Source organism: Taudactylus pleione, unplaced genomic scaffold (assembly GCF_031769625.1).
Source record: "Taudactylus pleione unplaced genomic scaffold, aTauple2 ptg000092l, whole genome shotgun sequence".
Taxonomy (NCBI): domain Eukaryota; kingdom Metazoa; phylum Chordata; class Amphibia; order Anura; family Myobatrachidae; genus Taudactylus; species Taudactylus pleione.
Genome location: NW_028284494.1, coordinates 5,179,831 through 5,206,599, shown reverse-complemented (window position 1 = coordinate 5,206,599; position 26,769 = coordinate 5,179,831). Strand labels below are relative to the sequence as shown.

The window sequence follows — 26,769 nt, the reverse complement described above, 5'->3', positions numbered from 1 at the left end:
GCTCCCGACCCCCCAGAAAGGCAGGCAAAGTGCCGCCTAACCCCCCCCCAACTACTACAAGAAACGCCCGCAGCGGGAGGACCGATGACGCGATTCACGGTGAATCGCGTCATCATGGCTCCACCCCTTGCTTCACAATGCCAATATTTTCGGCATTGTGAAGAGGGGGCGGGGCCACGATGACGCGATCGTGTGGCTCCACCCCTGGCTCCACCCCTAAAACCTTGTCATCACCCGGCCACGCCCCCCGCTGTGCACAGACATTCAGCTCCCTCCCGGAAGGAGGGAACTGAATGTTGGCATGTATGAGCCACTTACGCCTGGAGAGGCAAAAAGTGGGCAGCAATTGTAAGTTGAGTGCAGCAACGAAGAAGAACATGCTGTTTCTCATTGGCTGTTTGTGTATGTTGTGTACCTCTTCAGCTGATAGTACTTAGGGTCTGATTCAGCAAGGATCGCAGTTGCTAATACGCACACAATCGGACGATTGTTGCGTTCTGCGCATGCGTATGCATCACAGTGCACGTGCGCTAGCCGACCACTGTGATCGGGACTGTGATTACAGCGACTACGCAGACCCATCGCAGAGTGATTGACAGGAAGTGCCATTTGTGGGCGGTGACGAGGGTGTGGATGAAGCAACGCAGGCGTGCCAGAGCGTATGAATGCTGTTGCATGGGCATGCATAAATTAGCCACTGTGATGCCATCTGCAGCCTGAGGACACATAGTGTGCGATGAAATTAGCAATTTCTGAGTAAGGTCAGAGCTTGTGCAAGTGTGCGCGATACTGCGATGGTGCTCGATTGTACCATTGGTTTTGCAGTCTTGATTAGCATTACAGATGTGTGTAAGGTAAAGTGGGTGTCCTTATGTAGTGCTGCGGTGGCATAGTGATCACAATGGATTAGCATACTATCGTGATTGAACTGCGTGCGTAATCTCTATTGTATTCACAGTTGCGATCCGTAATGAATCAGGCCCTTAGTTCATTAGCCTCAGTCATAATATATTATATAAGGGCACAGCTATCTATTTGCAATACTTATGTCATTTACATTTGGACTGCTGCAGGAAAGGAATTACTGTTTATTTTTTAAACAGGCAAACAACAGATGTCAAGGTGATAGTAGTTTATATGGAAAATGTGACTGTGACATTTATTAATAACTGTTAAGACAATGGGGCAATGGTTTTGCGAGTAACTTCCTAACAGCTGATTTCTGCACATGGGGTTGCGAGTAGAAATCTGCTACCATAATGGAATGATAAATGCACAGGGCGAGCGACTTGCTTGAATCTGCACCACACTTACCTACTCTCCCGGGAGGTCAGGGAGACTCACGATTTTTTAGGTAATCCCACAGACCCCCAGACCTACCAGAGGCATATGTTCCCGGAGCCGATATGGTGTACACAGCCATGACTATAGGTTTGGTTCATGTTCTTCACTTCACTGTACTTTTACTCCAAACACTGCCTGTTTTCCATAACTGAGATACAAGGGGGAATGATGGGGAAAGGGAAACTACTGCACTAGTTGTGATAACATGTCTAATTCAATACCCTGGGGTGCTGCCCAAGACAATTACATTAACCACACACAAAACCAAGAGTAGGACAAAATTGTCTGATATTGGTACACACTTGAAAGGAACGGGTTGAGTATGAAATCCAGGCTGTCAGGATGGCCCAAGTCAGAATACCGGCAGCAGCATCCCAACAGCCAGAATCCTGACACCCGTAGGATCGCATAGTGAGTAATTTCCTAACCCCTACCCTAACCCTCCCTCCTCGGTGCCTAAGAGCCTAACCTCCCCCCTAGTGCCTAAGCCTAACCTCCCCCTCCCCGTAACCTAAACCTAACCTCCCCCCTAGTGCCTAACCCTAACCTTCCCCTCCCCGCCTCCTAATCCTAACACTCCCTACCTGGTGCTTAACCCTAACCCACCCCCTAATGCCTAACCCACGCTACCTAACCCTAACCTTCCCCTAACACCCCGTAACTTACCTTCGGGATGCCGGTGGTCGGGACACTGATGCCAGGATCCCAACCTGTCGAGATTTTGGCGCCGCTATTCAGACCATTGGGATTTTGGCACCTGTATTCAGACCGTCGGGATTTTGGCGCCGGTATTCAGATCATCGGCATCCCGCTTAACACTAGTTGTTCTTTCATGTGTGAGCCAATATCAGACAATCTTTTTCCTTCTCTTGGTTTTGTTTTCCATATCAACTGACTGGAGAATAGGTGCATGAACGTATGAAAAGTACAATGGTGAATGGAATTTCATAGTGATTTGGTTGTTACCATAGGATTCCTGAGGCTTATTTCATAAGCGGAAAATATACCACCAAACCACCAACTTTCCATGAATTTTCATACCAACACTCAAGACTTGGAGAAAGATAAAGTGGAGAAAGATAAAGGGGGTCATTCAGACCCGGTCGCAAGCACCGATGTGCTCGCAACCGGGTCAATGGGTAGCCCTGTGAATGCACAGCGGCCACACTGCGCGTGCGCAAGCCCCGGAGCGAGAGCTCATTACAAAAGGGGTGGCTGTTGATGTTGATCGACAGCTCGCCCCTTTTTGTAGGCGGGCCGGGTGGTGGTTTCCAAAATGGCCTACCATTTTGTGGGCGGCCGCACTGACATCATCAGCGATGTCAGTGGGGAGCTTCCTGCTCCATCAGAGCAGAAAGCTCCCTGGGGCTTGCGAGTGCCCAGACCCAACCTTAGGGTCTGGTCGCAAGCCCCGATGGTCGCGATAGTGATTACCATCACGACCATCACCCTGGTCGCTAGCTAAGCTGTGGGTGGTAACCCACAGCTTAGCTAGCGACCAGGAGGCCGCACCAAAAAATAAGCAGAGCCCGCCCTCATTCAGAGAGAGCGATCGCTTCTTGCGACCACCTCTGAATGAGGTCCAAAGTCTCAACCAATCGGCTTCTAACTGTCATTTTACAGGCTGTGTTTGAAAAATTACATTTAGGAGCTGAATGGTTGGTACTTTATCTCTCTCTCTACTTTATCTGTCTCCAAGCTTTGATAAATCTCCCCCTGTAAAATGGCAGTTAGGAGCTGATTGGTTGGTTCTTTATCTCTATTCATTTTATCTCTCTCCAAGGCTTAGTACATATCCCCCTTAGTTCTTTACAATGATAGTTGTGTGCCTTTTATATAAGGATTAAAATTGATTTATTTTTCCTCAAGAGTTAATTAACAGCTGATGATACAAAATATACCTGTCGTCTACACAAAGTGAAGTTTCCATGTTGCATGCTGAAACAAAATACAGCATATTAATTCATTAGCTACAAGTAACATCACCGAGGTATAATTTTGTTACTCACTAATCGAGTGCATTGGCATGAATATTTGTTCCCCCAAGAAAATGGCTGCCCTGACTATGTATAGGTTACTGGTACACTTTATTATTTTAAATGGGATTTTTCTGAGAAGAAAGGAAGAAGACTCTTTTTGGGGCGTGCTTATGTTTTGTTGTAATAATTATACAATTAAATATTTACTTTTTAATGAATGCCATTAAAATATTGCACAAACCAAATTTGTGATGTGTCATTCACGGTTCTTTAAAGAAGAAAATAATATATTTTTAAATATTTTCTCTGAAGATTTATTTTACTGTAATTATAAAAAAATCCTGTGCAGAATCTTCTTGGATACACTATTATTATTTTCCCTGTGATTTTCTGTTCGAGCGGTGAGGACAGGGTTAAGAGCAATGCTTTAGTACTAATCTTTCTGTCACAATTCCATATACAGCACCCCATTACCTATCCCAAAAAAGGAATACCATGTGACCCTGCGACCTTCGGAATGTGGATGCAGAGTTTAGGACAAAAGCACAGACTTATACCCCTTTCAGACATACTGAGATTCCCGGGATTTTGGCCTGCCTCAGCCAAAATTCCCGGGTCTCATGTCTGTGTGAAAGGTACCTACCCGGGAACACGTTCCCGGGTAGTCAACCCTGCAATTGACCAGGGTATTTCCCGGGACTTAAGTCCCGGGAAGTCTACCCTGCTCTAGTGTGAATGGTGCAACCCGGGGATTTTACTCCCGGGCCGCACCAGGCAGCTTCTGATTGGCCCTGGCTCTGACTGAGCCACCGGGGAGGCGGCACCTGCGGCGTTAACAGCGCCCGCACCCCCCCTTCCCATACTCCATGTGCAGGGACCAGCTCCTGGCTTATATAGGGCTGCCCCCCTGGATGTAGCCCCCAGCTGCAGGGAACGTGCTGTGGGACCCCGGAATACTCGCTAACCTGACCGCTGCAGCGCTATATATAGAGTGTATAGAGCTGAGTGCATACTAGTAACTGCATGAACCAGATGCAGCTATAAATAGTACTAGTAATAATTACCCCCAGGATCATAGAGCTGTGGTACCTACCTGTCCCAGTGGGTGCAGGATGCAGGATGCTCCCTGTTTGCAGACACGGCAGCACTGACAGCAGCGGCCCCCCTGTCCCTGTAATTACCGGCGGTAGCAGCGCCGCCGGTAACAGCGCCCGCACCCCCCCTTCCCATACTAACCGCCGGCAGCACTGAGATCAGCGGCTCCCCTGTCTTAAGCCCCAGCGGGGGAGCTTTCCGGCTGTCACCAGGCAGAAGCGGAGGGAGAGATTACAGCCTCCCCATATTCTCACTGCTGCACAGAGCTGCGCTGGGAAACTACAGGTACAGTGTCCCTGTCACTTTCCCCACCTGTCCCTCTGTCACTTTCCCCACCTGTCCCTCTGTCACTTTCCCCACCTGTCCCTGTCACTTTCCTCACCTGTCCCTCTGTCACTTTCCCCACCTGTCCCTCTGTCACTTTCCCCAACTGTCCCTCTGCACCTTACCATCCACTTTAATAAAACTCTGAAAAACCCTGCTCTTGTCTGAAAGGGGTCTACCAGGGAATTTCCCGGGTAGACAGTGTAGTGTGAAAGGGGGGTCTAGACCAAATACCCGGGATTTTTCACAGGAGAAATTCCCGGGTCTGAGCAGGAAATTTCCCGGGTTGTATGTCTGAAAGGGGTATAAGATTGCTAACCCTACCTACTGTATATACATAAACTAGGAATACCAAACATTTTGGTATTTTGGCAATATACCCTGTTCTAACAAACCATTATATATATATATATATATATATATATATATATATATTTTTTTTTTTATTTTTTTATTATTATTATTGTTTATTTATTGGGATGTGTTGTGTCCATTTTCTAATCTGGTGTGGTGCTGCATTGCCGCCAGCACCTAGTGGTGACTGTGTGAGGCAGAGCTGAGAGCTCCGCCTCCAATTGCAGCGTGACAGGTGTTCTCAGCCGATGCGTGCTCCTGCGTTCAGCATCAGCGTGACTGATAGAGAGTCACGCTGCACTGTCATACAGCAGCATGCAGGCAGAGGCTGAGGACAGAGCACCTATGCAGGACAAACAGGCATCTACCGGTCCAAGTCATCTCCTACTTGAATAGTGAATACCGATTGAAGAAACTGGGCCTGATTCAGAGATGTACGCTAACCTGATGGTTAGTGCACATCTTTGATGTTTGGAGGACTGCGCATGCGCAGCAGGTGAACTGCGCATGTGCAGCCCTCTGACTGCTAGGCCGCTCGCAGTGTGTCCCAGTTTGGGAGGCGGAGCTGGGGCGTTCCCTGGCAGCGTTCTTGGGGACGGGGCGTGCCCACCCCCGTTATCCAGGAGGGACGAGGCCAGGGTCTGCATAGTGCGCGCAGACTTCCTGGCCTCACAAGCTGCCAGGACCCAGCCATGCTGGAACATCGACAACCATCGCAACTGATGGTCGCCATTGTTTCAATGGTGACCCCAGGCTGTGACCTGGGTGTGTGACACCTCCTTCTGCATTTGTATTTTAAATGGACGGAATTGCACAGCCGCTTGTGTTCCATATCTGAATCAGGCCCACTGTCTGCCCTGGGAGGATCGATTTCTTCAGAGGTTTCCCATTGTAGAGAAACCACTGTATAGTTAAGGTGTATTTATATGTAGTACACACAAAAAAAAAATATAGACTCTTTACCTGCTCCTGGGCTTGTTCGAGGGGCCCAGCGGGTGTCCAGATCAGTTGCAGAGGGGGACATTGCCCCACAGCTGCGCAAAAAGTATTCTTCTATTTTTTAAGAGGGGATATGGCCATGCCTCCTGGATTTGCCCTCCCACCCCCACCCATACTTGCCTACCCTCCCGATTTGGTCTGGAGCCTCCCGAAAATTGGGTGCCGATCCCGACCTCCCGGGAAGGCAGGCAATCCTCCCGGCTGCCGCCCACCCCTCCTATCCCCCCGCAATAACCCCTGTAACCCCCGCAGCAGGGGGGGGGGGGCGGTGACGCGATTCGTGTCATATTAGCCCCCCCTGCTTCACAATGCCTATATTATCGGCATTGTGTAGCGGGGGCGGGGCCAAACTGACGTGATCGCGTGACCCCACCCCCACCATGCCCACAAGTGCCTGTCACCCGCCCGGCCACTCCCCCCCCCCCCCCCCCGTCCTGCCGATCTGACTGCTCCCTCCCGGAAGGAGCAGCCAGAAAGTCGGCAGGTATGCCTCCACTCCATTCTGTATTTTGCCATAACAAAGGGGGCAACCCTACACACACATGCATTCTATATATATTATTTTAAAATAATCATTACTTGTCCATTCAGGCTGAAGTGCGCAAAATGGAGGTCTAATCATTTTGTGGGCTCAACTAATATTCATGAAAATGAAAACTAACAATAACCTACAAGAAACTAATGACATAATTAAGGCACGAGGTGATTTTTGCTTCATTTAATATATGGACTGACATGTCGAGTATAAAATAAGTACACAAAATGGCCGCTCCACTCTATGTAGGTGATGCACTTAAGGTTTTTAATGGCAGACCACAGATGTATATTTGCAGTCTATTATGCATATTTAGTGAATGTTCTGTTTTTTTATCTGCTATGATCTCTCATTTCATTGTATATATAACTATCCAGAACAAACCACATCGTTTGTCACTTCTCCTATATTTATATCTACAGAGTAGCAGCAGCACTGTAAAACAAAGCCTACCAGGGTCACGTAAGGCACAGAGACATTCATCGCCCTTCAAGGTCTCTTTGAAATGATTTTCATTAAACATGGCAGCTGGATCCGGCCAGTCTGCACCCTCAGGCAGCAAATACTGCTGGTATAGGGGGAGCTACAGGGAGCAATGATTAGAAATTAAAATGGCCTATTAATATAAACAAGTCGTGATGTGCAGTGTGAGTGTGTATTGAGTATGACTTTGCAGACAATTTATAGCATATGAACTTGCAAAATAGGTTACAAGGTATTACAATTTATTACCTTGGTTTATTTCTGTTCCATATCTTATATAAATAATAAATGCTGTGGTTTCGGTGTAAAGCACATCGGAGACTTAGTATTGATTATTATGATTATTTTTGTTCACAGCGACTGCAATGCTGCAACATCTTTCATATTCTTTATCGAGGTATGCAGTGGGGAAGCCGGCGGACCTAATCCTGACAGCCGGCTTCCCGACTGCTTTATCCCGGCGAGGGTCCCGACCGAAGTGATGCCGGGCACCAGGCGTGGACAGCCGCGGGGGGAGGGAGGGTTAGGTTTAGGGTTCCAGGGGGGGACTTAGGGTTAGGCTCCCCCCCCGGGAGGTTAGGGTTAGGCTAGGGGGAGGGACTTAGGGTTAGGCACCCCCTCGGGGGACTTAGGTTTAGGCGGCAGGGAAGGGGGGGTTAGGTTTAGACACTTAGAGGGGGGATTAGGGTTAGGTACTGGGGGGGAGGTTAGGGTTAGGCACCCCTAAGGGAGGGTTAGGGGAGGAAATTAAGTTAGTTAGTACTTACCTTTAGACGATCGGGATTTCCACTGCTGCCGGCCTGCTGGTGTCGGGATGCCAGCACTCGGGATCCCGGCGGTCAGAATCCCGACAGGGTTAGGATACCGACACCTGTTGGTCAGTATTCTAATCCTCTCCCTCTCCATACCCCTAACCCTCCCTCACCGCTGCCGAAACCTAATCCTCCCCCCAGTGCCTAAACCTAACTTCCCCCCTAGTGCCTAACCCTAACTTTGCCCCTTTAGTGCCTAACACTAACCCCTAACACTTCCCCTAACCGGAGTACTTACCGTCGGGATGTGGCATCCGGACTGTCAGGATTATAACTACATCACCTTCCTTTTACACAGTGTAGTAAAATTTGGAAATTCTAAAGGAAGAAAACAACAGCAAAGAAACAAGGGTTATTGGGTTGGGATTCCGGTGCCAGGATTTCGCCAGCCAGCATCCCGATCGTAAGTCTTTTAACTACATCCCATTTAGACTAACTGTCATTTTATAGGCTGTGTCTGAAAAATGACAGAAAGGAGCTGATTGGTTGGTACCTTATCTCTCTCTACTTTATCCCTCTCCAAGCTTTGATAAATATGCCCCTTATTTTTAAAGGGAAAGCAGGGGGGAGGGTGTTTAGCATCTCTGCAGTAGTGGAAAATCAATGAAATAACTTACTCGTTCTGCAGTCCCTCACTATCTCTTGATGCGCTGTACAGCCATGTGACATGTATCCATGTATGTATCCTGCTCTGATGGAGAGTTTTAGCTTTTGAACTATCCCAGTGTAGAGTCATCTCACAATTCTGATTAGTGATCTCGCAATACCCTCCAATCAATTTGTTACTGGGTACGACACTGTCATACCCAGACCCAGTAACTGTGCGGCTGCACACTATATGGCAGCACCTGGTGACTGAGAAGCAGGCAGAGGATTTAAAACGCAATTGGGGCAGCTGGATGTCTCTTGGCTGCCAGGCTTATCTGTGTAGTGTGAGATCCCCCTTGTATAGGCCTCTGCACTGAAGTATTATTATGTTATGCAAAGCAGAAAGAACTCTTGTATGGGTTAAGGCTTTAGCAGTTATCACATACCCAACCACTTGTTTGTAGGTCATACTAAGATTTTTCTCAAGCAAAGGTGGAGCCATTCATGGTGAAGGGAACATAAGAAGCTCAGTGTTGTGACCAGGGCCATAATTAGGGGTATGTGACCTGTGCCATCGCACCAGACGCAGGGCCCTGGAGGCAGCACCATCGCTGCCCCGCGGCATCTGCATGTGGCTTTCATGGTTTCTGGAACGGCACCTGCAGCTAGTGGTGCTACTGCAGAGCCGCCTGGAGCATCCCTTGGAAGCTCTGGACAGGAACCCAGCAGCCTGTAGAGCTACTCAGAGCCAGCAGCCCTGCCATTTAGGCATGAGGTCATGATGTCACAGGTTTAGGGTGCAAGGCCCGCACAGGGCACACTGCCGCCCTGTTACAGAGCTGGTCGTGACCAATTATAGCTCTATTTTTCCTGTTAAAAGGAATGCTCTTCAGAAGGTTTAACTAATCATAAATATAAAGACCCTTAGTTGTATATTGGAGGTGACCGCAGTGATTAGATGACCTAGGGGAGATTTATCACACCTTCTAAAAAAGACAAGTGGAGGTATCACCTATTGCAACTATTTCGATTCTAGGGGGTAAATTTACTAAAGTGAGAGATTTTAGAAGTGAATTTTAGAAGAGATGTTGCCCGTAGCAACTAATCAGATTCTACTTAACTATCACCATCTACAAGATAATAGCTAGAATCTGATTGGTTGCTATGGGCAACATCTCTTCTAATACTCACTTCTAAAAACTCTCACTTTAGTAAATTTACCTCTGGATATCATTTTATAGAATGAACTTGATAAATTCTAGAATTTTAATGGTTGCTATTGGGAACTTCTTCACTTGTCCCCTTTCTAAGGTTTCATAAATCTACCCAGTAGTCACTATGAATGCATGGCACGGACTTAAAACTCTAGACAGACCCAGGAAGCAGCTGGCACCATTTTTGGTCAATCTGTTACTTCATATTAGCACCATGAGTGATGAAAATGTACCCGGTGGGAGATGCACTAAGCTCTGGAATGTGATAAATTGTAGAGTGACAAACTTCCAAAGACTTAGCTCCTAACTGTCATGTTACAGGCTGTGTTTGAAAAATGATAGTTAGGAGCTGATTGGTTGGTAATTTATCACTCTCCAATTTATCACTTTCCAGGGCTTAGTACATCCCGCCCCTGGTCATTAAAGAGGTGGGTAAACAAACAGATCACAAATGGAAAGGCTAAACTTATCACTTATTGGTAGTATTGGCATTCTCTCTGTCTGTCTCTAGGCTTGCTGCTGAACGCAGATTTCCGGTATTCGGGACACTACGCCTGGGCAGAACCCTATCTGAGTATGTGCAGTACAGGTCCTGCAAGAGCGGCAGCTGTCAGTGATTGACAGTCTACTGCCTTTTGGGGGCAGGTAGGGGACGGCGACGGCAAAGACGGAAGAGGCCAGGATCTCCATCGGCAGACAGATTTCCTGGCCTCTTTTGGACACCTGCGATGGCCGGCCTGTGTGACCCCATGGTCATTCAGCTGGCCAAGGATCACACAGATAATCCCATGCAGCTCGGATCATTAATGCATGCAGGAGGCATGACGCCTCCGGCTGCACTTAAGGTGCCCATCCACTTGACGATTAAGTTGAGCGATTGAACGGTCGTTATCGTTCAATCGTTCATAAATCATTTGCAAATCGTTTGTAAAAATGTCTAAAACGACCAGCGATGCGCGTGTCCGCTGGTCGTTTAGACATCTATCATCGTGCAAACATGCTTGCAGATGATTGATGAGCCTGCACTGAACGACTGCTAGTTCAGTGCAGGCTCATCACAGACTGACAAACGACTGCACGATTACAATGTCATAATCGTGCAGTGGTTTTCATGTCTGCTAGTGGATGGGCACCTTAACATAATAGCAAGGATGGAATTGCCAAGCTCCTTGCTTTGCAATTCAGTTCAGTGCTGAATCACCCCCTCTGATTGTACTTTGATCATTCCAATTTCCAATGATCATTAGCAGCATGGTGCAGTGTAATGTCTGGCCAAATTCATTCAAAATAATAAAATGGACAGCAAAATATCACAATTTCATCTATTTGACAATAGTATACAATAAAAATAAGAATAAAACAACCAAATGCCAAGTTCTCCAACATTATTATAAAGTATAAACTGGAGAAGAAAACAATATACATACGTATATGAAAACACAAAATGTCAGCACTGCGCTTAAAAACAGGAAATTATAATAATTATGTTATGATGTTTCCATTTCTGGATCTACGGTAATATTAAGATTTTATCTTCAAGAGCAAATTAACATTGGACTTTCCTTTACAGGTGCTGTTTCTCCACATTGTGGTGGCATTACATTTAGAACAATGATTTCTTGCCCGTGTTTCCGCTTTTGCTAAAAGGCTCCAATTCCTTCATCAATTTCCCAAATGATTTAATTTTCACTGTTTCCCCTCATCTGTTTCCTGGACTAGCACGTGATGCCGTTATGTGCCCCTAACCATAAAGGAATAGACACTAGAACATTATTCTTATATTTCTCTATCACGCAAGGTACTGAATTCTTTGAAAAGGAACTTTATATCACACCAAGCTGTGGTTGAGGTGAGGTGGCAGATGTACTAAACTCTGGAAAGTGATAAATTGGAAAGTGATAAACTACCAACCAATCAGCTCCTGGCTGTCATTTTTCAAACATAGCCTGTAACATGACAGTTAGGAGCTGAGTGACTGGTAGTTTATCACTTTCCAATTTATCACTTCCAGAGCTTAGCTCATCACCCCCAAGATCTGCTAATGTAATACCATCTGTAATGATGTGGGAAACTGTTATTGTTAATAAGACTGCGCTGGATTCATTATCAAAGCCCATTAAATACACAATACTTGGAACTAAACTTACCAGCATTAAAATTTTCACCTCTGGGAGATGCAGCTGATCGCTGTGGGGAGGGGCTTCTCATCATTAGGCCCTGCCCCCTTGTGGCAAAATGCTGAGAATCGTGGCCAAGAGGAAGTGAGTGATTTTCAGAGACTTGGGTCATCGTGCCCCCAGTCCCATGCATTTCTTAGTGCAGGAGTTTGGCCTTCTCTTCTTTAAGTTTTTGAGACACTCCAAATTTTCAGGAGTCCCCAAAAGGCAAGCATGCTTATCACACACACAAGGAATAGACAATGTATTCCATTCCAATTCAGAATAAAAACCACATAATCGCGGCCCCCACTGTGCTGTACACAGGGCCGTAGCTAGGGTAGTGCGGCCGGTGCCTTCGCACAGAGCACCTGGCTGTACAATGCCAGAATTTACTGTACTGTGTAGTGGTAGGCGGGGTCAAGGTGACACTACTTATTGTTAATTGCATCATCAAGACCCCAGACTGCCCATTTCACTGGTGAAGTAGATGAAATCTTGGAAGCTGGTCTATTCTTCCTGACGTCCGGGAGAGTACCCCAAAATGTGTGTCACCCGGAAATTATGGGAGAGTAGGAAAGTATGGTGAAAAACCTTGCTGCATGCATAATTGCTGACTGTCCCTGATCTATGGTCACAGTCCCAAATTCTAAAGGTATGTCCCTGGGAATGTCCCTCTTTTTTTGCATCTAAAGGTTCATACACACTTCACGATATACTCTATGAGTGATATTGTTAAGTGTTTCCCCTGTACTGCGGGGCTCAATGTCGTTAACGACATAGGCCCTCATTCAGAGCCGTACGCTCTGAGCAGAGCGCACGCTCTGAATGAGGGCCGCCCTCCATAATTATGGAGCGTCCTCCTGAACGCTCGTATAGCTGTGGGTCACCACCCACAGCCTATACGAGCGTGCAGTTTGATGGCCGTGATGGTCTTGACCATCGCGACCATCGCCACTGCAATGCCGGAGCCTGCGGTTGAGTTTTTCAACCGCAAGGCCCGGAGTGATTTTGGCTCTATCAGAGCCAAAATCACTCCCACTGACATCACTAGTGATGTCAGTGGGCCGGCTTCTGACGGTAGGCGTTCCCTTGGGAACCGGGGGCCGGCACGCCCACCAAAGGGGGCGTGCTGTCAATCAACATCGACAGCACGCCCCCTTTGATCAGACACAACGAGCGAAGAAAAGTCCTTCGCTCGTCGCGTCTGGCGCATGCGCACGACGGAGCTCCCGCCATCGTGCGCATGCGCAGTGCACAACATCGACCCACTTGCGAGTGGACAGCCGCTTGCGAGTGGGTCTGAATCAGGCCCATTGAGCTTACACACTGAACGCTATCATTAATGATATCATTCAGTGACAGCACCCTCCCTCATCCCGTACATGCACAACCTGACAATATCGACAAATAAGTCCAAGAGTATGCAATATATGATATAAGGATATAGAACCCATTATTATTGTATAATTAAAATTACAAGTTATTTGAACACTGGTGCGGGTATGCTTTCGATATAAATTGTCGATATCGACAGGTTGCCCTGCAAGTACGGGCGATGAAAGACATTGTTAATGATTGTTAATCGCATACACACTGGACGATATTGAATGCGATGAATGATAACGATATCATTATGGTTCATATTGTCCAACTTATCGTCTAGGGTGTATGCAGCATTAGATGCAATTGATTTTTCTTATTATGTGGGCTTTATAAGTTACATTTTGATGAAAAGTAGCATTTCAAAAGCAAACAAGAAAAATATTAACAAATTCAAACATATAATTCAGTAGATATAACATAACGGGGATTGCAGTGGTCCGTTAGGACAGGATCGAGCACCCTGAGTGTGTTCTCCAGTTCAGCAACCTGAAAAGTATTTTAAAATGTTGGCATCTAGGCTACATGCTGTTTATCAAAGCAGAAGATACTTCCATATAAGTAATGATGAACCATAAAGAACATTTACCAAATTTAAATGGAGTTATAATATTGTATTTTTTCCCTTGCTGTTAAAGGTTTGCTGCCCTAGAGACATGTGGCCTACTTTCCTGTGTCTCTATTTCCTGCTGAGCTGATATGTAAGCTTGCCAGAATCATTTCTAGTCTGATCATGAATTCAGCCATGACATCTGCATGTTTCTAGCACAGGTAGTCACTGTGAATGAGTGCTTGTTGCCTGTTGGAAGTATTCGCTATCCTGACAATCACTGCAATGGGTAAATATACAGTATTAGAGATGTTTCTAGTTTCAGAAATGAGTTGTGGGCACTCCTGCATAAGAGGTTTGCATGACTAAAATCTGCTTTTGGGAAATCTTTTTATAAATCTTCATTATCGATCGGTTGTATAATTACAAATAACATATTTAGTGGAACTCGGCATGTACTGGACCATAGCAAAATTTGGGAAAAGACTGATAGTCGATGGTTTCGCCACTGACGGTAGATATCCGATGTGATCGATGACAGAGGGGAAGCAATGCCTTTTTTTCTAGTGCAGGGGTTGTATCGTATACAAAATAATAATAATAATAATAATTTTATTTATATATTGACACATCCCACCCTATGTATGTATGCATATCCCCTCAACCTCCCCAATTTTGGCGTGACGGTCCTGCATTTTTTGGGGGGGAGGTAAGGAGGGAACACTCTCACCTGCTCTGCGAGGCTGGGGAGGCGATTTACACACCTCCAGTGTCACATGAAATGACGCGCGATGTGTGGCCATGCCCTCTTTTCATGTGCGCACCTAAGGCTTGCTTGCGGGAACACGTTCCCCATGTCCCAAATTATGCTCTTTAGGGCCCCCCAGCCTTAAGTGCCCCCCGGGCCCCCCAAAGTCTTAATCCAGCTCTGGTTGCTCAACTCTGTGAAAATCGCCATTGCGTGTGATTCAGAATTGGCCCATATGTAATAGTCTTTGAGATGCAGGGACCAGCGTGATTGTGATCAATAAAGAAAGCACGTATCAGCTTCAGAGGTGTATCCACAGTCACCTAATCAGAAGCGGTTAGCTGGTGCTGTTAGTATGTATTTGCACCAGCTATCAGCCACACGCAAGTGATTCGGCGATAGATGTATATAGATGCGATAGATAATTACACAAACTGCATGTGCCTCCCCTCCCCCATTCTGCATCTCCAAGTGTAATGAGATACAAAGGGGTCTATTTACTAAGCAGTGTTAGTAGACAGCGTGAAAAGTGATAAGAAAGTGATAAGGTGCCAGCCAATCAGCTCCCAACTGTCATCTCACAGGCTGTGTTTGAACAATGACAGTTAGGAGCTGATTGGCTGGCACCTTATCACTATCTTATCACTTTTCACTCTGTCTCCTAACACTGCTTAGTAAATAGACCCCATAGTGAGTACAAGACCAGCACACGGATGTAAGTGTATGTTTTGCTTTCTTGTGGGCATGCACAGTAAATAAATGATTTTCACTTTTAATTTTATTTATTGGCTTGTATATGCACTCCTACAGCTTTTACTAAATGCCTTGCTTTTCTCTGTAGCTTCATTCTGTGATGTTTAGCTCTGAGGTGGAGTTGTTTCATTTTGTTTCTCTAGAACATAACAAGTACGACTCTGGATACTATTGTATACAACCTAGAGGTGTGTCATTCCCCAGGGAAATGAAAAAAAAACAACTCTGCTTAGTGATATAAATAGAGCTGAAGAGCACAAAAGGGAGCCAAAAAAGCAACGTACAGTATTTAGTAAATGTTATAAAAAGGAAAATCAATGAACACAACCTGTATAGCAGCAACATGCATACTAACACTGCCACTAGGACAACACATGGTCATTTCTAAATGTCACTTGATTCAAGGGGCACTGGGCCTGGTTCAGACCCGCTCGCTAAGATGCATACTCTCGCTGCTGCCGATCATATGCATTGCAGTGCGCATGTACATACCTTAGCGAAAGTTCACAATGCACATAGACAGCCCAGCAGAGTGAGTGACAGGAGAAGCCGTTTGTAGGTGGTAACAGGGGCTGGCCATTAAAAACGGGGGAGTGGAGGTGCAAACGCAGGCGTGTCTGAGCATCTCAAGGGCGATTTACAGGTGTGCATAATTAAAAGACAGCATCATAGTACACGTCACCTGGCTTGTTTTCACACTGAAGTGCTCACAGTGCTTGTGGCAGGGTATGGTCAACCTCAAGCGCTGCGATAGCATCCGATGTTCCCCGATGTACCAATGGTTGCATACACTTCCTGGACATGACGTGCACAAGTGGGCATCTTAAAACAGGCTGGTGGGTGTCTGCATACACTATGTGATTGCTCTCTAAAAAATACTGGGTATGCAATGCATTGCTGTCTGTTAGGACTGCCTACGCAATTTGCATACACATCTTGCGAGCAATCGCATCTAGCAAGCGGCTCGGAATCAGGCCCACTGTTCTCACTAGTGATAAACAGCATAGTGTTGTTTTTTTTTACATAATGGAAGCTATTCCCATTAGCTATTCTTCTTCAATGAGGTAAATGCATTAGATGTGCTCTTCTGCCTCAAGGTATTCCTGGAAATAATGTGAGAAAGCTGGCAAACCTGACTGGACCAAATGACTTTACACATTTAATAACAAAGGCCACGACGCCCATTCTCAGATTGCCTGGTCAATGTAATGGATGACCGATTCCCACTACGACCCTAACTTGTGGAGTTTGTATATTCTCCCTATGCCTACGTTGGGTTTCTCCGGACACTCCGGTTCCCAATTATTTTTTACCCTAGTTTGTAAGTATGTGCGTGTACATGTGGTAGGGAATATAGATTGTAAGCTCCACTGGGGCAGGGACTGATGTGAATAACTAAATATTCTCTGTAAAGCACTGCGGAATATGTTTGCACTATATAAATAACTGGTAATAATAATAATAATAATAATAATAATAATACATATAAAAGTTGTAGATAAAAGTTGTCGATATGGCACCGAATGTGGAGTTGGAAATAAATCAGGCATATGGTGCTGTCAAACTGTGCACTGGGAAAAAAAGTGTTTATTTTTTGCGCCTTGTGCTTGCCCCACCCTCCCCAAACATGTGACATTAGGGGGCAGGGCCACTGGCACCAGGAAGAAGAGCACTGCTCAGCGCCCTCACGCACCCCTAGTTCACACTTGCCTACCCTCCCGATTTGGTCGGGAGCCTCCCGGAAATCGGGTGCTGCTCCCGACCTCCCAGGAAGGCAGGCAAGCCTCCCGGGCACCAGCGACCCGTCCGCCCCCACTGCACTTACTATAAAAATCCCGGCAGCGGAGGGGCCGGTGACGCGATTCGTGCTGAATCGCGTCATCGTGGCCCGCCCCCTGCCACACAATGCCGTTAATAATGGCATTGTGAAGAGGGGGCAGAGCCGTGATGACCCAATCGCGATGCCACGCCCCCATGCTCTACCCAAAATGCTTGTCACCACTGGGTCACACACTCTTTTCGCCACGACCCGTTCCCCGCCGAGAAAGCCTGACAGCTCCCTACCGGAAGGAGGGAGTGAAATGTCGGCATGTATGCCCTAGTTAAGGTCATGGTGACCAGTCCTTATGTGTTTATCCAGATTGTTACTAGTCATCATCCTCAATGTGCACTTGCACCTGCCCTAGGTGAAAAATATTTTCCTTAACGCCTAAAACAGCAGTATTTACGTAGCCTATGCAACCTTTGTAGTGCTGCCGTGTACCTGAGATGGCTTCCTCGCCCGCTACCTTCAAGGACAGGATGAACAATTCGTTTAACTATTTATGCAGTGGGTATCTTGTTAGTCACTGTTCATTTTATCCTTGAATGTCTCATTTCCACATATTGCTTATCGCACACCTTGTAGCCAATGTAGTGCACCCAACATGGCTTCTTTCCCTAATACGCTATTGTAGTATGAACAATGCATGGTTCTGATGATTTTTGCAAGGATCTTGCCCAGTGTTTTTATCTCTCCCATTATTTGTCAACAATTCCAGGCATTGCCTATTCTGCCCAGTGTAATCCTGTAGTGTGCCTAAAATGGCTGCTTTGTCTGGGTCTTTTGTGGGTAGGATGAATAATCCTTGGAATTGATGCCCCAAAATGGCTGCCACACCTTGTCATGGTTACTGTATTTCATTATGTTCATGGTTTCTGTATTTTTTATGTTTTGAGACAGGTCAGACTTCACTCAGAAGCTGCCTGGTTGCCCGACCTGCGATGATGTTCCCGATGTTTACGCTGACGCACATCATCGAACGGATATGAGAAGGCACCAGTGGGCGTCCCTAGGCTGGGGTAAGCTTTGGAAGACATTAGCATATTTTCGCAATTGCAATACGTGAGAGGTCACAGTTGCAAATGCATTCGAGTAAATCTCGGAATTAGGACCTGAGGGCCTGATTCAGAGCCGCTCGTAAGCGGCCACTCATTCGCTCCGAGCGATGTTCGCACATCTGTGCATGTGAATGGGTCATAATGCGCATGCACCAACCAGTCAGTGCAGTCAGAAATCGTGTGTTCGCAAAATAGCGAGTGCCTGCTAATTTGAGTGACAGGATGAGGCGTTTGTGGGTGGTAACAGGGGAAGGTGCTTGAAAACGGGGAGTGGAGATCCGAACGCAGGCGTGCCAAACGGTCAAAACGAGCGTTTTAAGGGTGTGCATAATTAAAGCAGCATCATCGTCCACGTCACTTGGTTGTCTCTTAGCCTGAACTGCTCGCATGATTGCGGTAGGAAAATTAAACACAAGCACTGCGAGCAGTTCATACGCCTTTCGATGTACTCGATTAATCTAATAAATAGTGGAGATGACGTATGATGCGAACGGCCAGGGGGCGTCTTTACAAAATAGCGAGCGCATATTTCGTTTGCTCGCTCATACATAGAGGCGTCAACAGACCGCAAAGAGTGAGCGCTCTATTAAAATATCCGGCCCCTTTTTCTGAACGAGCGAGCGCAAATAGCGTCCGGCTCTGAATCAGGCCCTGTGTTCATACCATCTATTCAGTGCCTTGAGTCCTATGGGAGAAAAGCACTAGATAAATAAAATTATAATTATTGATGGCTAAATCTACATAACCTGCAGTTAGCTCTACCCACCCTCACTGAACATATATGAGAATTACAAAGCCATACCATCTCTTCAGCGATAAATGTAGATGTGATCAAAATGCATTTGACTCTGCATGTGCAGTGTATAACTTTACATCAACACCATCAGGGCTGGCGTCACCATTAGGCAGCTCCCTCAGGGCGCCAGCCACTGGAGGGCACCACTGAGTCAGTTGATCTAAAAAATTAAGGATGTCAGTCACCTCAGCAAACACATGACCTCATGGTGCGTTGCCTCCACGCCGTGTCCGCCATGGCTGTCAGCGTCGCAGGCAGCGCTGACCTGTCGCACTGTTTACAAGTATAGCCACCCGACCCCTGACCTGCTTTAGTGAGGTTGAGGGTGTGGCGGGGATGGGGGGTGCTAGGCTGAAGCTATTCCTAGGGTGCTTCGGGTGCTGAGAAACCTTGCACCGACCCTGAATGACTATAGAGCAGATCAAGGGATAAGTCTGCCTAACTTTTTGTACTAAAGGTTCTATTTTACAAATATAACCCTTGTGGACCCCTGTGGACAGGACGTAACCAACCAACCCAGCCCTACAAAAATAGAAATGCAGCAGATTGAATGATGCATTGAACGACCCAAGGGCACACGATTGGGCATACACGCTATTAGGTCTGCATAATATACTGTTCCAAGTGTGTACCCAGCTTAACTCTGCATTCAAATCTGCTACATCAGGGTAGTAGTTAGTTATCCTTCATTTTGTCGATAGTATCAGAGGCAGGGTTGGACTGGCCCACAGGGGTATAGGGGAAATCCCCAGTGGGCCCCGCTGCCTGTGGGCCCACCCCCTCCTCTAGGTGTCAGATTACAGACCCCAAATTATAAATTGTTACACTATTAGACAGTCAGTTACCTGGTGGAGCGGGACCACTGATTAACAAGGGGACTTGGTTCACTTCTATAGAATCTACACCAAGATTTGCCTAATGGTTAGCCAACCATCTGTGGTGGCAGGCCACACCCCCTCTTGTGGATGACCACTCCCCTTAAGCATGGGGCCTTACTACTGATTATCCCGGTGGGCCCCTCATGCTCCAGTCCGACACTAATCAGAGGTGTAGCATGTGGCCAGGGTGCCCGGAGCACATGCCTGCTACTGTGCCCCCCCCCCCCAAAAGTGTGTGCTATATAATATAACATATATACATACAAACAGGGTCACACATACATACATACATGCACATATACAGGCAGGGTCACACATACATACTGTACCTACATACATACATACATATATCTACACATACAGGCAGGGAGGGTTATAGATATAACCAGCCAGACATAACTGGGGTACTTCTCTCACCTTTATGTTGACCTGGCAGCTTCTTCCTCCATGTTACAGGATAGATCCCCATCGACTAGAGATGTCCATCGACCATCAATGATTCCTAATCATTGATGGTTTATGGCCCATGGCGAATGTTTTTCTCATCGATGGGGGAGAACCAGATGGTTTCCCTCCATCGATGTAAGAAGATAACCGAATATTTTTTTTTTTTTCAAGATGCTGGGACACTGAGCATAGCTCCGCCCCCTCTCACTAGAGCAGCAGGAAGGCAGGACTGGAGCTGCTGCTGCTGCTCTGTATCCACAGCACCTGGCAGGCGACTTCAAGGTGCCCTCTGGCAACTTCCATTTTTCCGGGACTGTCCTGCTGTCCCACCCGCGGGCCACAGTGTCCCGCGGTGGGGGGTAAGTTGGGGAAAGCATACACCGCTATGCTAAGCAGAGCAGCGGGTAAGCAGGAGAATAGATCCTGTATTCAAGTGCACAGCATCTGTTCTCTAGTGTAGGGAGAGATTGGGGGCTGCCCAGTATCTCGGAGAGTTCCGGGCATGCCCAAAGTGATGTAAACGGGGGGAGCCGTGAGACTCCGTCCTGTTTCCCCAATGCTCTGCACCGTTTGCGCTAAACCCTGCCATTTTTTCAGACACGCTTGCCTATGGCACGGACCTGTCTCTCCTTACAAAGCTAAAATGTTTGGAGGTATGCTATCCCACCTTTTATTGGAGGAATAATATCCCTAAAATGAAATGCCTTTTTGTCCAAAACCATGTTTGTAGGTGCTAAATGGACGGTTTATGTATATTGACTCACATCATCTTTACCTACTGTACCAGAATATCCCACTAATCACCCCATCCCATCCCACCCCACCCCCGCCAACTGCATGATAATGCAAATCACACTGTAAAGCTGTAAGAGGCAGGGTCACGATGACATCATGGTAGGCAGACAGGGGTGTAGGAACAAAAAATTTTCATGGGGGGGGCAAAAGGCTATGGACTACAGTAGGGCCTGGAGCCCCCTTTTCTTGCATTTGGTATCTCGTTTTATGACAGGTGTAACAGTGACTGAAGATATACAAAGACTGACAATAATTTTTGTTAGTATTTCTGAGGTTGGCCAACCCCAAATTCATTGTTTATTTTACTATAAAAATTTATTTATACATTATTAAATATTATTATTAATATCAACTTCCAATTAGTACAATAGTTGTTAGAAAAATAGATAATTCAAGTGTTCATCTTAAAGGTTTACATTTTTCATAGTCATTAACCTAGTTTTAATTCAGATTTTGTTGACAGCCTAATCTCATTATATTGGGAGTATTTTTAAATCTATACTGCCTCACTGGTTATGGTATGGACTATAATGTCTGGCATGTGCTACGATCAAGCGACAGTGAGAAGGCTGCTAACATTTTAAACCGTCCACAGGCCGCAATAATTCGCTCTTTCTGTTCCATTGTCGTACAATTTACAAGAACAGTCAATGGGGAGTGCAGCTTCCCGGTCTCGTGTCTGATTAAGCTTACTGCAAATTGTGATAGCAAAATTAGTGGGGCTTCTACCAAAGAAATAAAAAGATGTTTTCAAGAAGAAAATGTACACAGAACAAACATGAAGATAACTTAATTTTTGGTAAACAGAAACAACAGTTGGCGGGTACTAATGAAGCTATTATCGGTTTATCCCCATTTTAATTTCATTCATCCCCATTCCCTGTTGTGTAGGGAGTTCATGGGGGGCAAAACACAGTCTTTGCCCACCCAACAGAAATCATGCAATATAGTTGTTAACTGTTAATTACCTTAGGGTTTGGAAAAAAAAACTTTCCTAACAACTATGGCCTGAGGGGTACCATCCGACTGCAAAAACATGACTCATTGATAGGCTGTACTGGTAAAATCTCTTTGCAATCATAAGAAGTGTATGGTAGGTGGATTACTCATGTATGCTCGGATTTGGGATAAATAGATAGCAATCTATAGTAACATAAATAATAGCCCTTTCAGATATAAAATCCCAGCTTCAACCCGGCTCGGACCTGGGACACTGAGCACAGGTTGAAGTCGGGCTGCCCCTTTCACACAAGGTTGACCCGTGTCTTCCAGCATTCAGTGATCCGGGTTTTTCGGCATTCAGTGGGCGCTTGGAGATGATGTCTGAGTAACCAGGAGAGACGCCCAGCAGCTCCCGCAACGCTGGTCGCGCCCCAGTGTGCAGAGAAATAGGGGCGTGTCACGCCTTCTGCACGCAAACAGGGTGCCATTAAAAGATTTATTTTACTGGGTATCCACTGCAACTATGTCTACACTTGTAAATATTTTTTGGTAGTTTATTGCTATGTAACATTTGCTGTATATGGCACTGCAGAAACTTGTGAAGCCTCATAATTAAATGATAATAAATGATAATAATAAGCTATCCCAACTTACTTCACTATTTTTGCTCACCCGGAGCTGACATTATGGGGAAAGTACCATTCTAGGTAAACAGATTAGGTAGAGGGAAAAGAGGGACTGTACGAAAAAATCTGGGACAAGGAAATCCCAATATGTATGAACGGAAATGATTTCCAGGTTTTTGTTGCTATATTTATCATTACATGGTGTGGAGAAAGCAATGTTCAGTTTATATAGAGAACTGATAGTCTTTTCTGCCTGTTGACTTGCACAATGTCTAATAATAATCGTTATAATTACAACATTGCCAGGCTGGCAGAGACACCTCAGCAGCTTATTGCACCACATACAGGGCTGCTGCTGCTGAATCATACTCTTGGCTCCGGCCCTATGTGATTGTGTACTGTATATACTTATTATAGCAGGTAGAAGAGGAGTTTGAATTATGTGCACAGCCTTCTCCCACGCCTCATTGGGTGTCAGGGTGATCGCAGAGCCCGCCCACCCCCTGATTACGCCCTTTGCGTACACACTCGCTCCTTTCCACCTGTACGATACGACGTCTACGTATGTCCCCTCTGCAACTATGCAGCTCGTACGCTAACTACGCAACACTTTTATGAGGCAGCTCCTGCATCTGAACTAGCAATACGCATTAGGTGGATTTATAATATTGTATGTGACGCTCTGATTCTCCTGTATTTGCTCCTCTGCTTACAATTCAAACCATTAGATTCTCAGGTCTGTTGCCTCTCATTTATAAGGTTACGCATCTTGCGTACCTGTCCCGTAGGCATGTCCCAGGTTACGCACAGTTCGTAAACGTCTATGACCCCGCCCTTGGTTTCTAGGCCACGCCCCCTCGGCTGGGCTGTCCCCCCATACGAATGTAAACCTGGCCCCAGGAAGATGGCGGCTGCGGCGGGGAGTCGGAGCTCGTCGTCCGGATTAGGCGCACGTCGTCCGGATTAGGCGCAGCCGCGGGCGGCGTTGCTGCATCAGAAGTACCCGGCAGCCCGGAGACGGGGCAGCAGCCGCACTCTGCAGAGGAAGCAGGGGAGTCACGGGCGGACTGGAGGCGCAAGCAGCTGCGCAGAGTGCGGAGCGTGGACCTGGATAAGCTGGCGGCAGGGAGAGCGGATCATCCGGAGTCCCAGCAAAGCACAGTGGGCATCAACGGGGAGCCGGAGCCCGGTGCCAGCAGCGAGGTCGAGGAGCTATCCGGGAGTCCGAGCACTGGGTACGGAGGGGAGTGGTGGGGTAGTGAGACCTGTGCCCCCTGTCCCAGCAGGGATCGGCAAGCTGTGGTGGGACTACAAGTCACAGCATGCCCATATGGCTAGAGCAGCAGTAAGAGTGCTACTGCGTGTGTCCTCCTTCTGCTACATGCATCAGTCCTCCTGCTACATGCATCAGTCCATGGGGTTGGGCTGTACATGCACTTAAGTCGGGACTCTGCTTGGTTCTCTTATGTTGCAGTCCTGCTGCAGGATAAATACCCCCTGTGGCTTGCAGATCCCCGGCCCCAGGGCACACTGTGGGCTGCATGTATTGAGGGGTCCCACCTGGTGGGCTCTAATATCATTGCCCCGGGTAGGGAACAGTCCCTGCATTTTATCCCAGCCACTGTCTTACCCCTGCTTACATGCAGATACACTGTATATATGTATCTTAGTGCTTCTGCGTTTGCCCCATGATGACATGCCTGTGTGTGTTGTGTCAGTGCCATGTCTGTACAATTGCTGTGCATGCCAAGGCAGTGTTGGGTGCTGCTGTACTCCATGCAATACTGGGAGAACTCTTTTGTACAGTGGGGTTATTGCTTATATTGCTGTGTTAGTGCATTGTTAGTTATGTCTCCTTACTGTCATTGTCAGCCCTCCAGGACACGCTGTAGATATATTGTTCATTCATTAATTATGCAAATGACTGTTGGTCCCAGGGCTAGGAATGACAGATGCTGTGGGGAGACTGGGCACAGATGCCCCTGCTGCAATCTCTCTCTCTGGTAATAGCTATTGCTCAGTAAATTGCATAAACCCTAGTGTTGAATTTTAAATTATTTTGTTGCAACACCAATGGGTGGAAGTCAATGTTTCTGTGTATATGGCTATTTGCAGAAATGTGAGTCCTAAGTGCTGGTACAGGAGGAGTTAATCTAGATAAGGTTTTGTTTCTGCTTATATGCAACTGTACTTTGCAAACATTGGGGTCATAGCGGCTCCCTTCCTGTCAGCTGCCTTCTTGCCTCTCTATTTGCAGTGCACAATACAGGCTCTGTCAGCAACACACACTCTCCCAGGAAAGTTACCTGTCGCCCACTTGGGGAAGGGCTGTTTTTTTTACTGGATAACTTTAATGGGACCTGTATTTATTTGTAAAGGTGGCTGTCCAGTGAATGGAGTTACACATCTGCAGGTAACTTGTCTTCTGTTTTCCTATGTTATGTGGAGACTATCCTATGCATGTCTGTGGTCCGGCAGAACTTTTGCAAGAAGTAATAGATTATTGAGAGAACTACGGCCCAGGGGATTCCGCAATTATTGGGCAGTTTGTGGTGTGGGGATTGTTTCCTTTGTAACGTTAGCCAATTGCTGCTTTCACCCATGTTTAGAGCAATTTACTTTTTTGTTTTAGATTATTTGACATCCTTGAATGGTTTCATTATGCATTAATATTACCGTTGGGCTCCTGTGACACCAGTTTATGGTTTATTGCATTCCTGCTTCTGTTTATGTCCGCTCACTGTTTATGATCATTTTAATCCATGTGCATTGTTGTCCTCTCTGTAAATGGATTGTTAGGTTCTTGATGTGCATACAGACTGGAGTTCAGGTCCCACATTTTACAGAAATGTGTGTTCGGGGTTTTATGGGCCATTTCGCTTTATGGGACAAATAACAGACTTTCCTTTGTTCTGTGTAGAAAATAGCTTGTTTAATAACAGCTCTGCGTTTTATTTCTGGAGAAGTAATTAAGTGATGCAATTTGCGGTTCATGGCTGGTTTTCTTTTTTAAGCAATGGCGGTTTGGACATTTAGTAGTTCTGATTTATTCTGTTTAGAGAGTTTGTCTCCTTGCATTAGAGGAGACTGTTTAAATTGTGTAAATGCTATATCCTGCACGTGGAGTAACCCTTGGTCATTATTGCCTCTTGACACTGTATTAATCAAATGAGGTCTCTTAATAATCTTTGTATTGTTATGTTTAAGTCTGTACATGATGAATGTGCGGTAATCTAGGAGCATCTTGGGGGTTGGAAATTATTGTATATGCATTTCTCCCCAGACCATGCATTTAGCAGATGTGTTATGTAAGCATGCATTAATGTCCCATAGGGAGAGATAACAGGGTCCAATGCTAGGACCACCCCAGTCCTTTGATTGCTCAAATTTATATTTATCATTTTATTAGGCCTGTAAAAAAAAAAAAGCGTGCCAATTAGTTGTAAGTATGCACTGCAAAATGGTGACTGGTTACCTGCATCGGCTATACCATAATTATGGTCATGTATTGCTCTTGCTTTTTTTATTAACCCATTTATTGCTAGTAATTACCTGTTACTGTCCTCCGAGGCATTTATTGTGGTCTGTTTTTATTTTGTTGAAAATTCTTCTGGTATTTTAAGTTTTTGTAAAGTAAATCAAATGTAATTGTAAAATAATCCAAAAACATACTGGATAGCTGAATTGGTTTATAGCATAAATTGTCGTAAGTGTGTGTGTTGTACATGTCTTGGGGAATATAGGAGTCTATTCAATTCAGTGTGCTGTTTAGGCCATCTGTTCCAAGCTAAGAATGGAGGTTCTCGGGAATTAACCTGGGTGTTTAGTCGTGAGAAGCGGCATTCTCCGACTAAAGTGTCGGGCGCGAGGTTAGCGCCGTGCTAAGCCGGAAAACAGCCTCGCGGCCGGCACTTTAGTCAGATTTCTCCTTACACTCAGGAGGGTGCAAGAAGAAATTGTTTAGTCGCCCTAACAGCGAGCTGAATTGAATAGCTTCGCTAGCGTCGGGAGAGAGCTATCAATAGCGCGCTGAATCGGCCCCATAGAGTGTAAGCTCCACTGGGGCAGGGACTGATGTGAATGACCAA

At 46.2% G+C, this 26,769-nt stretch overlaps 1 protein-coding gene across 3 annotated transcripts in view; it reads left to right on the top strand.

Annotated features, from left to right (window-relative positions):
- The first annotated feature begins 23,621 nt into the window (after window positions 1-23,621).
- The window catches only part of MAP3K1 (mitogen-activated protein kinase kinase kinase 1), a 69,487-nt gene continuing 66,339 nt past the window's right edge, over window positions 23,622-26,769 (top strand). For 2 of the 3 annotated variants that reach the window (XM_088469397.1, XM_088469396.1), the window contains exon 1: window positions 23,622-23,916. Coding sequence is in view for 1 of the 3 variants with exons in the window: in XM_088469398.1 (XP_088325524.1) it covers window positions 25,075-25,094 (20 nt within the window). In the remaining 2 variants the exon portion in view is untranslated. Of the gene's footprint in view, window positions 23,917-24,971; window positions 25,095-26,769 lie in introns of those variants that run through there. The other variant, XM_088469398.1, reaches the window with a different exon arrangement.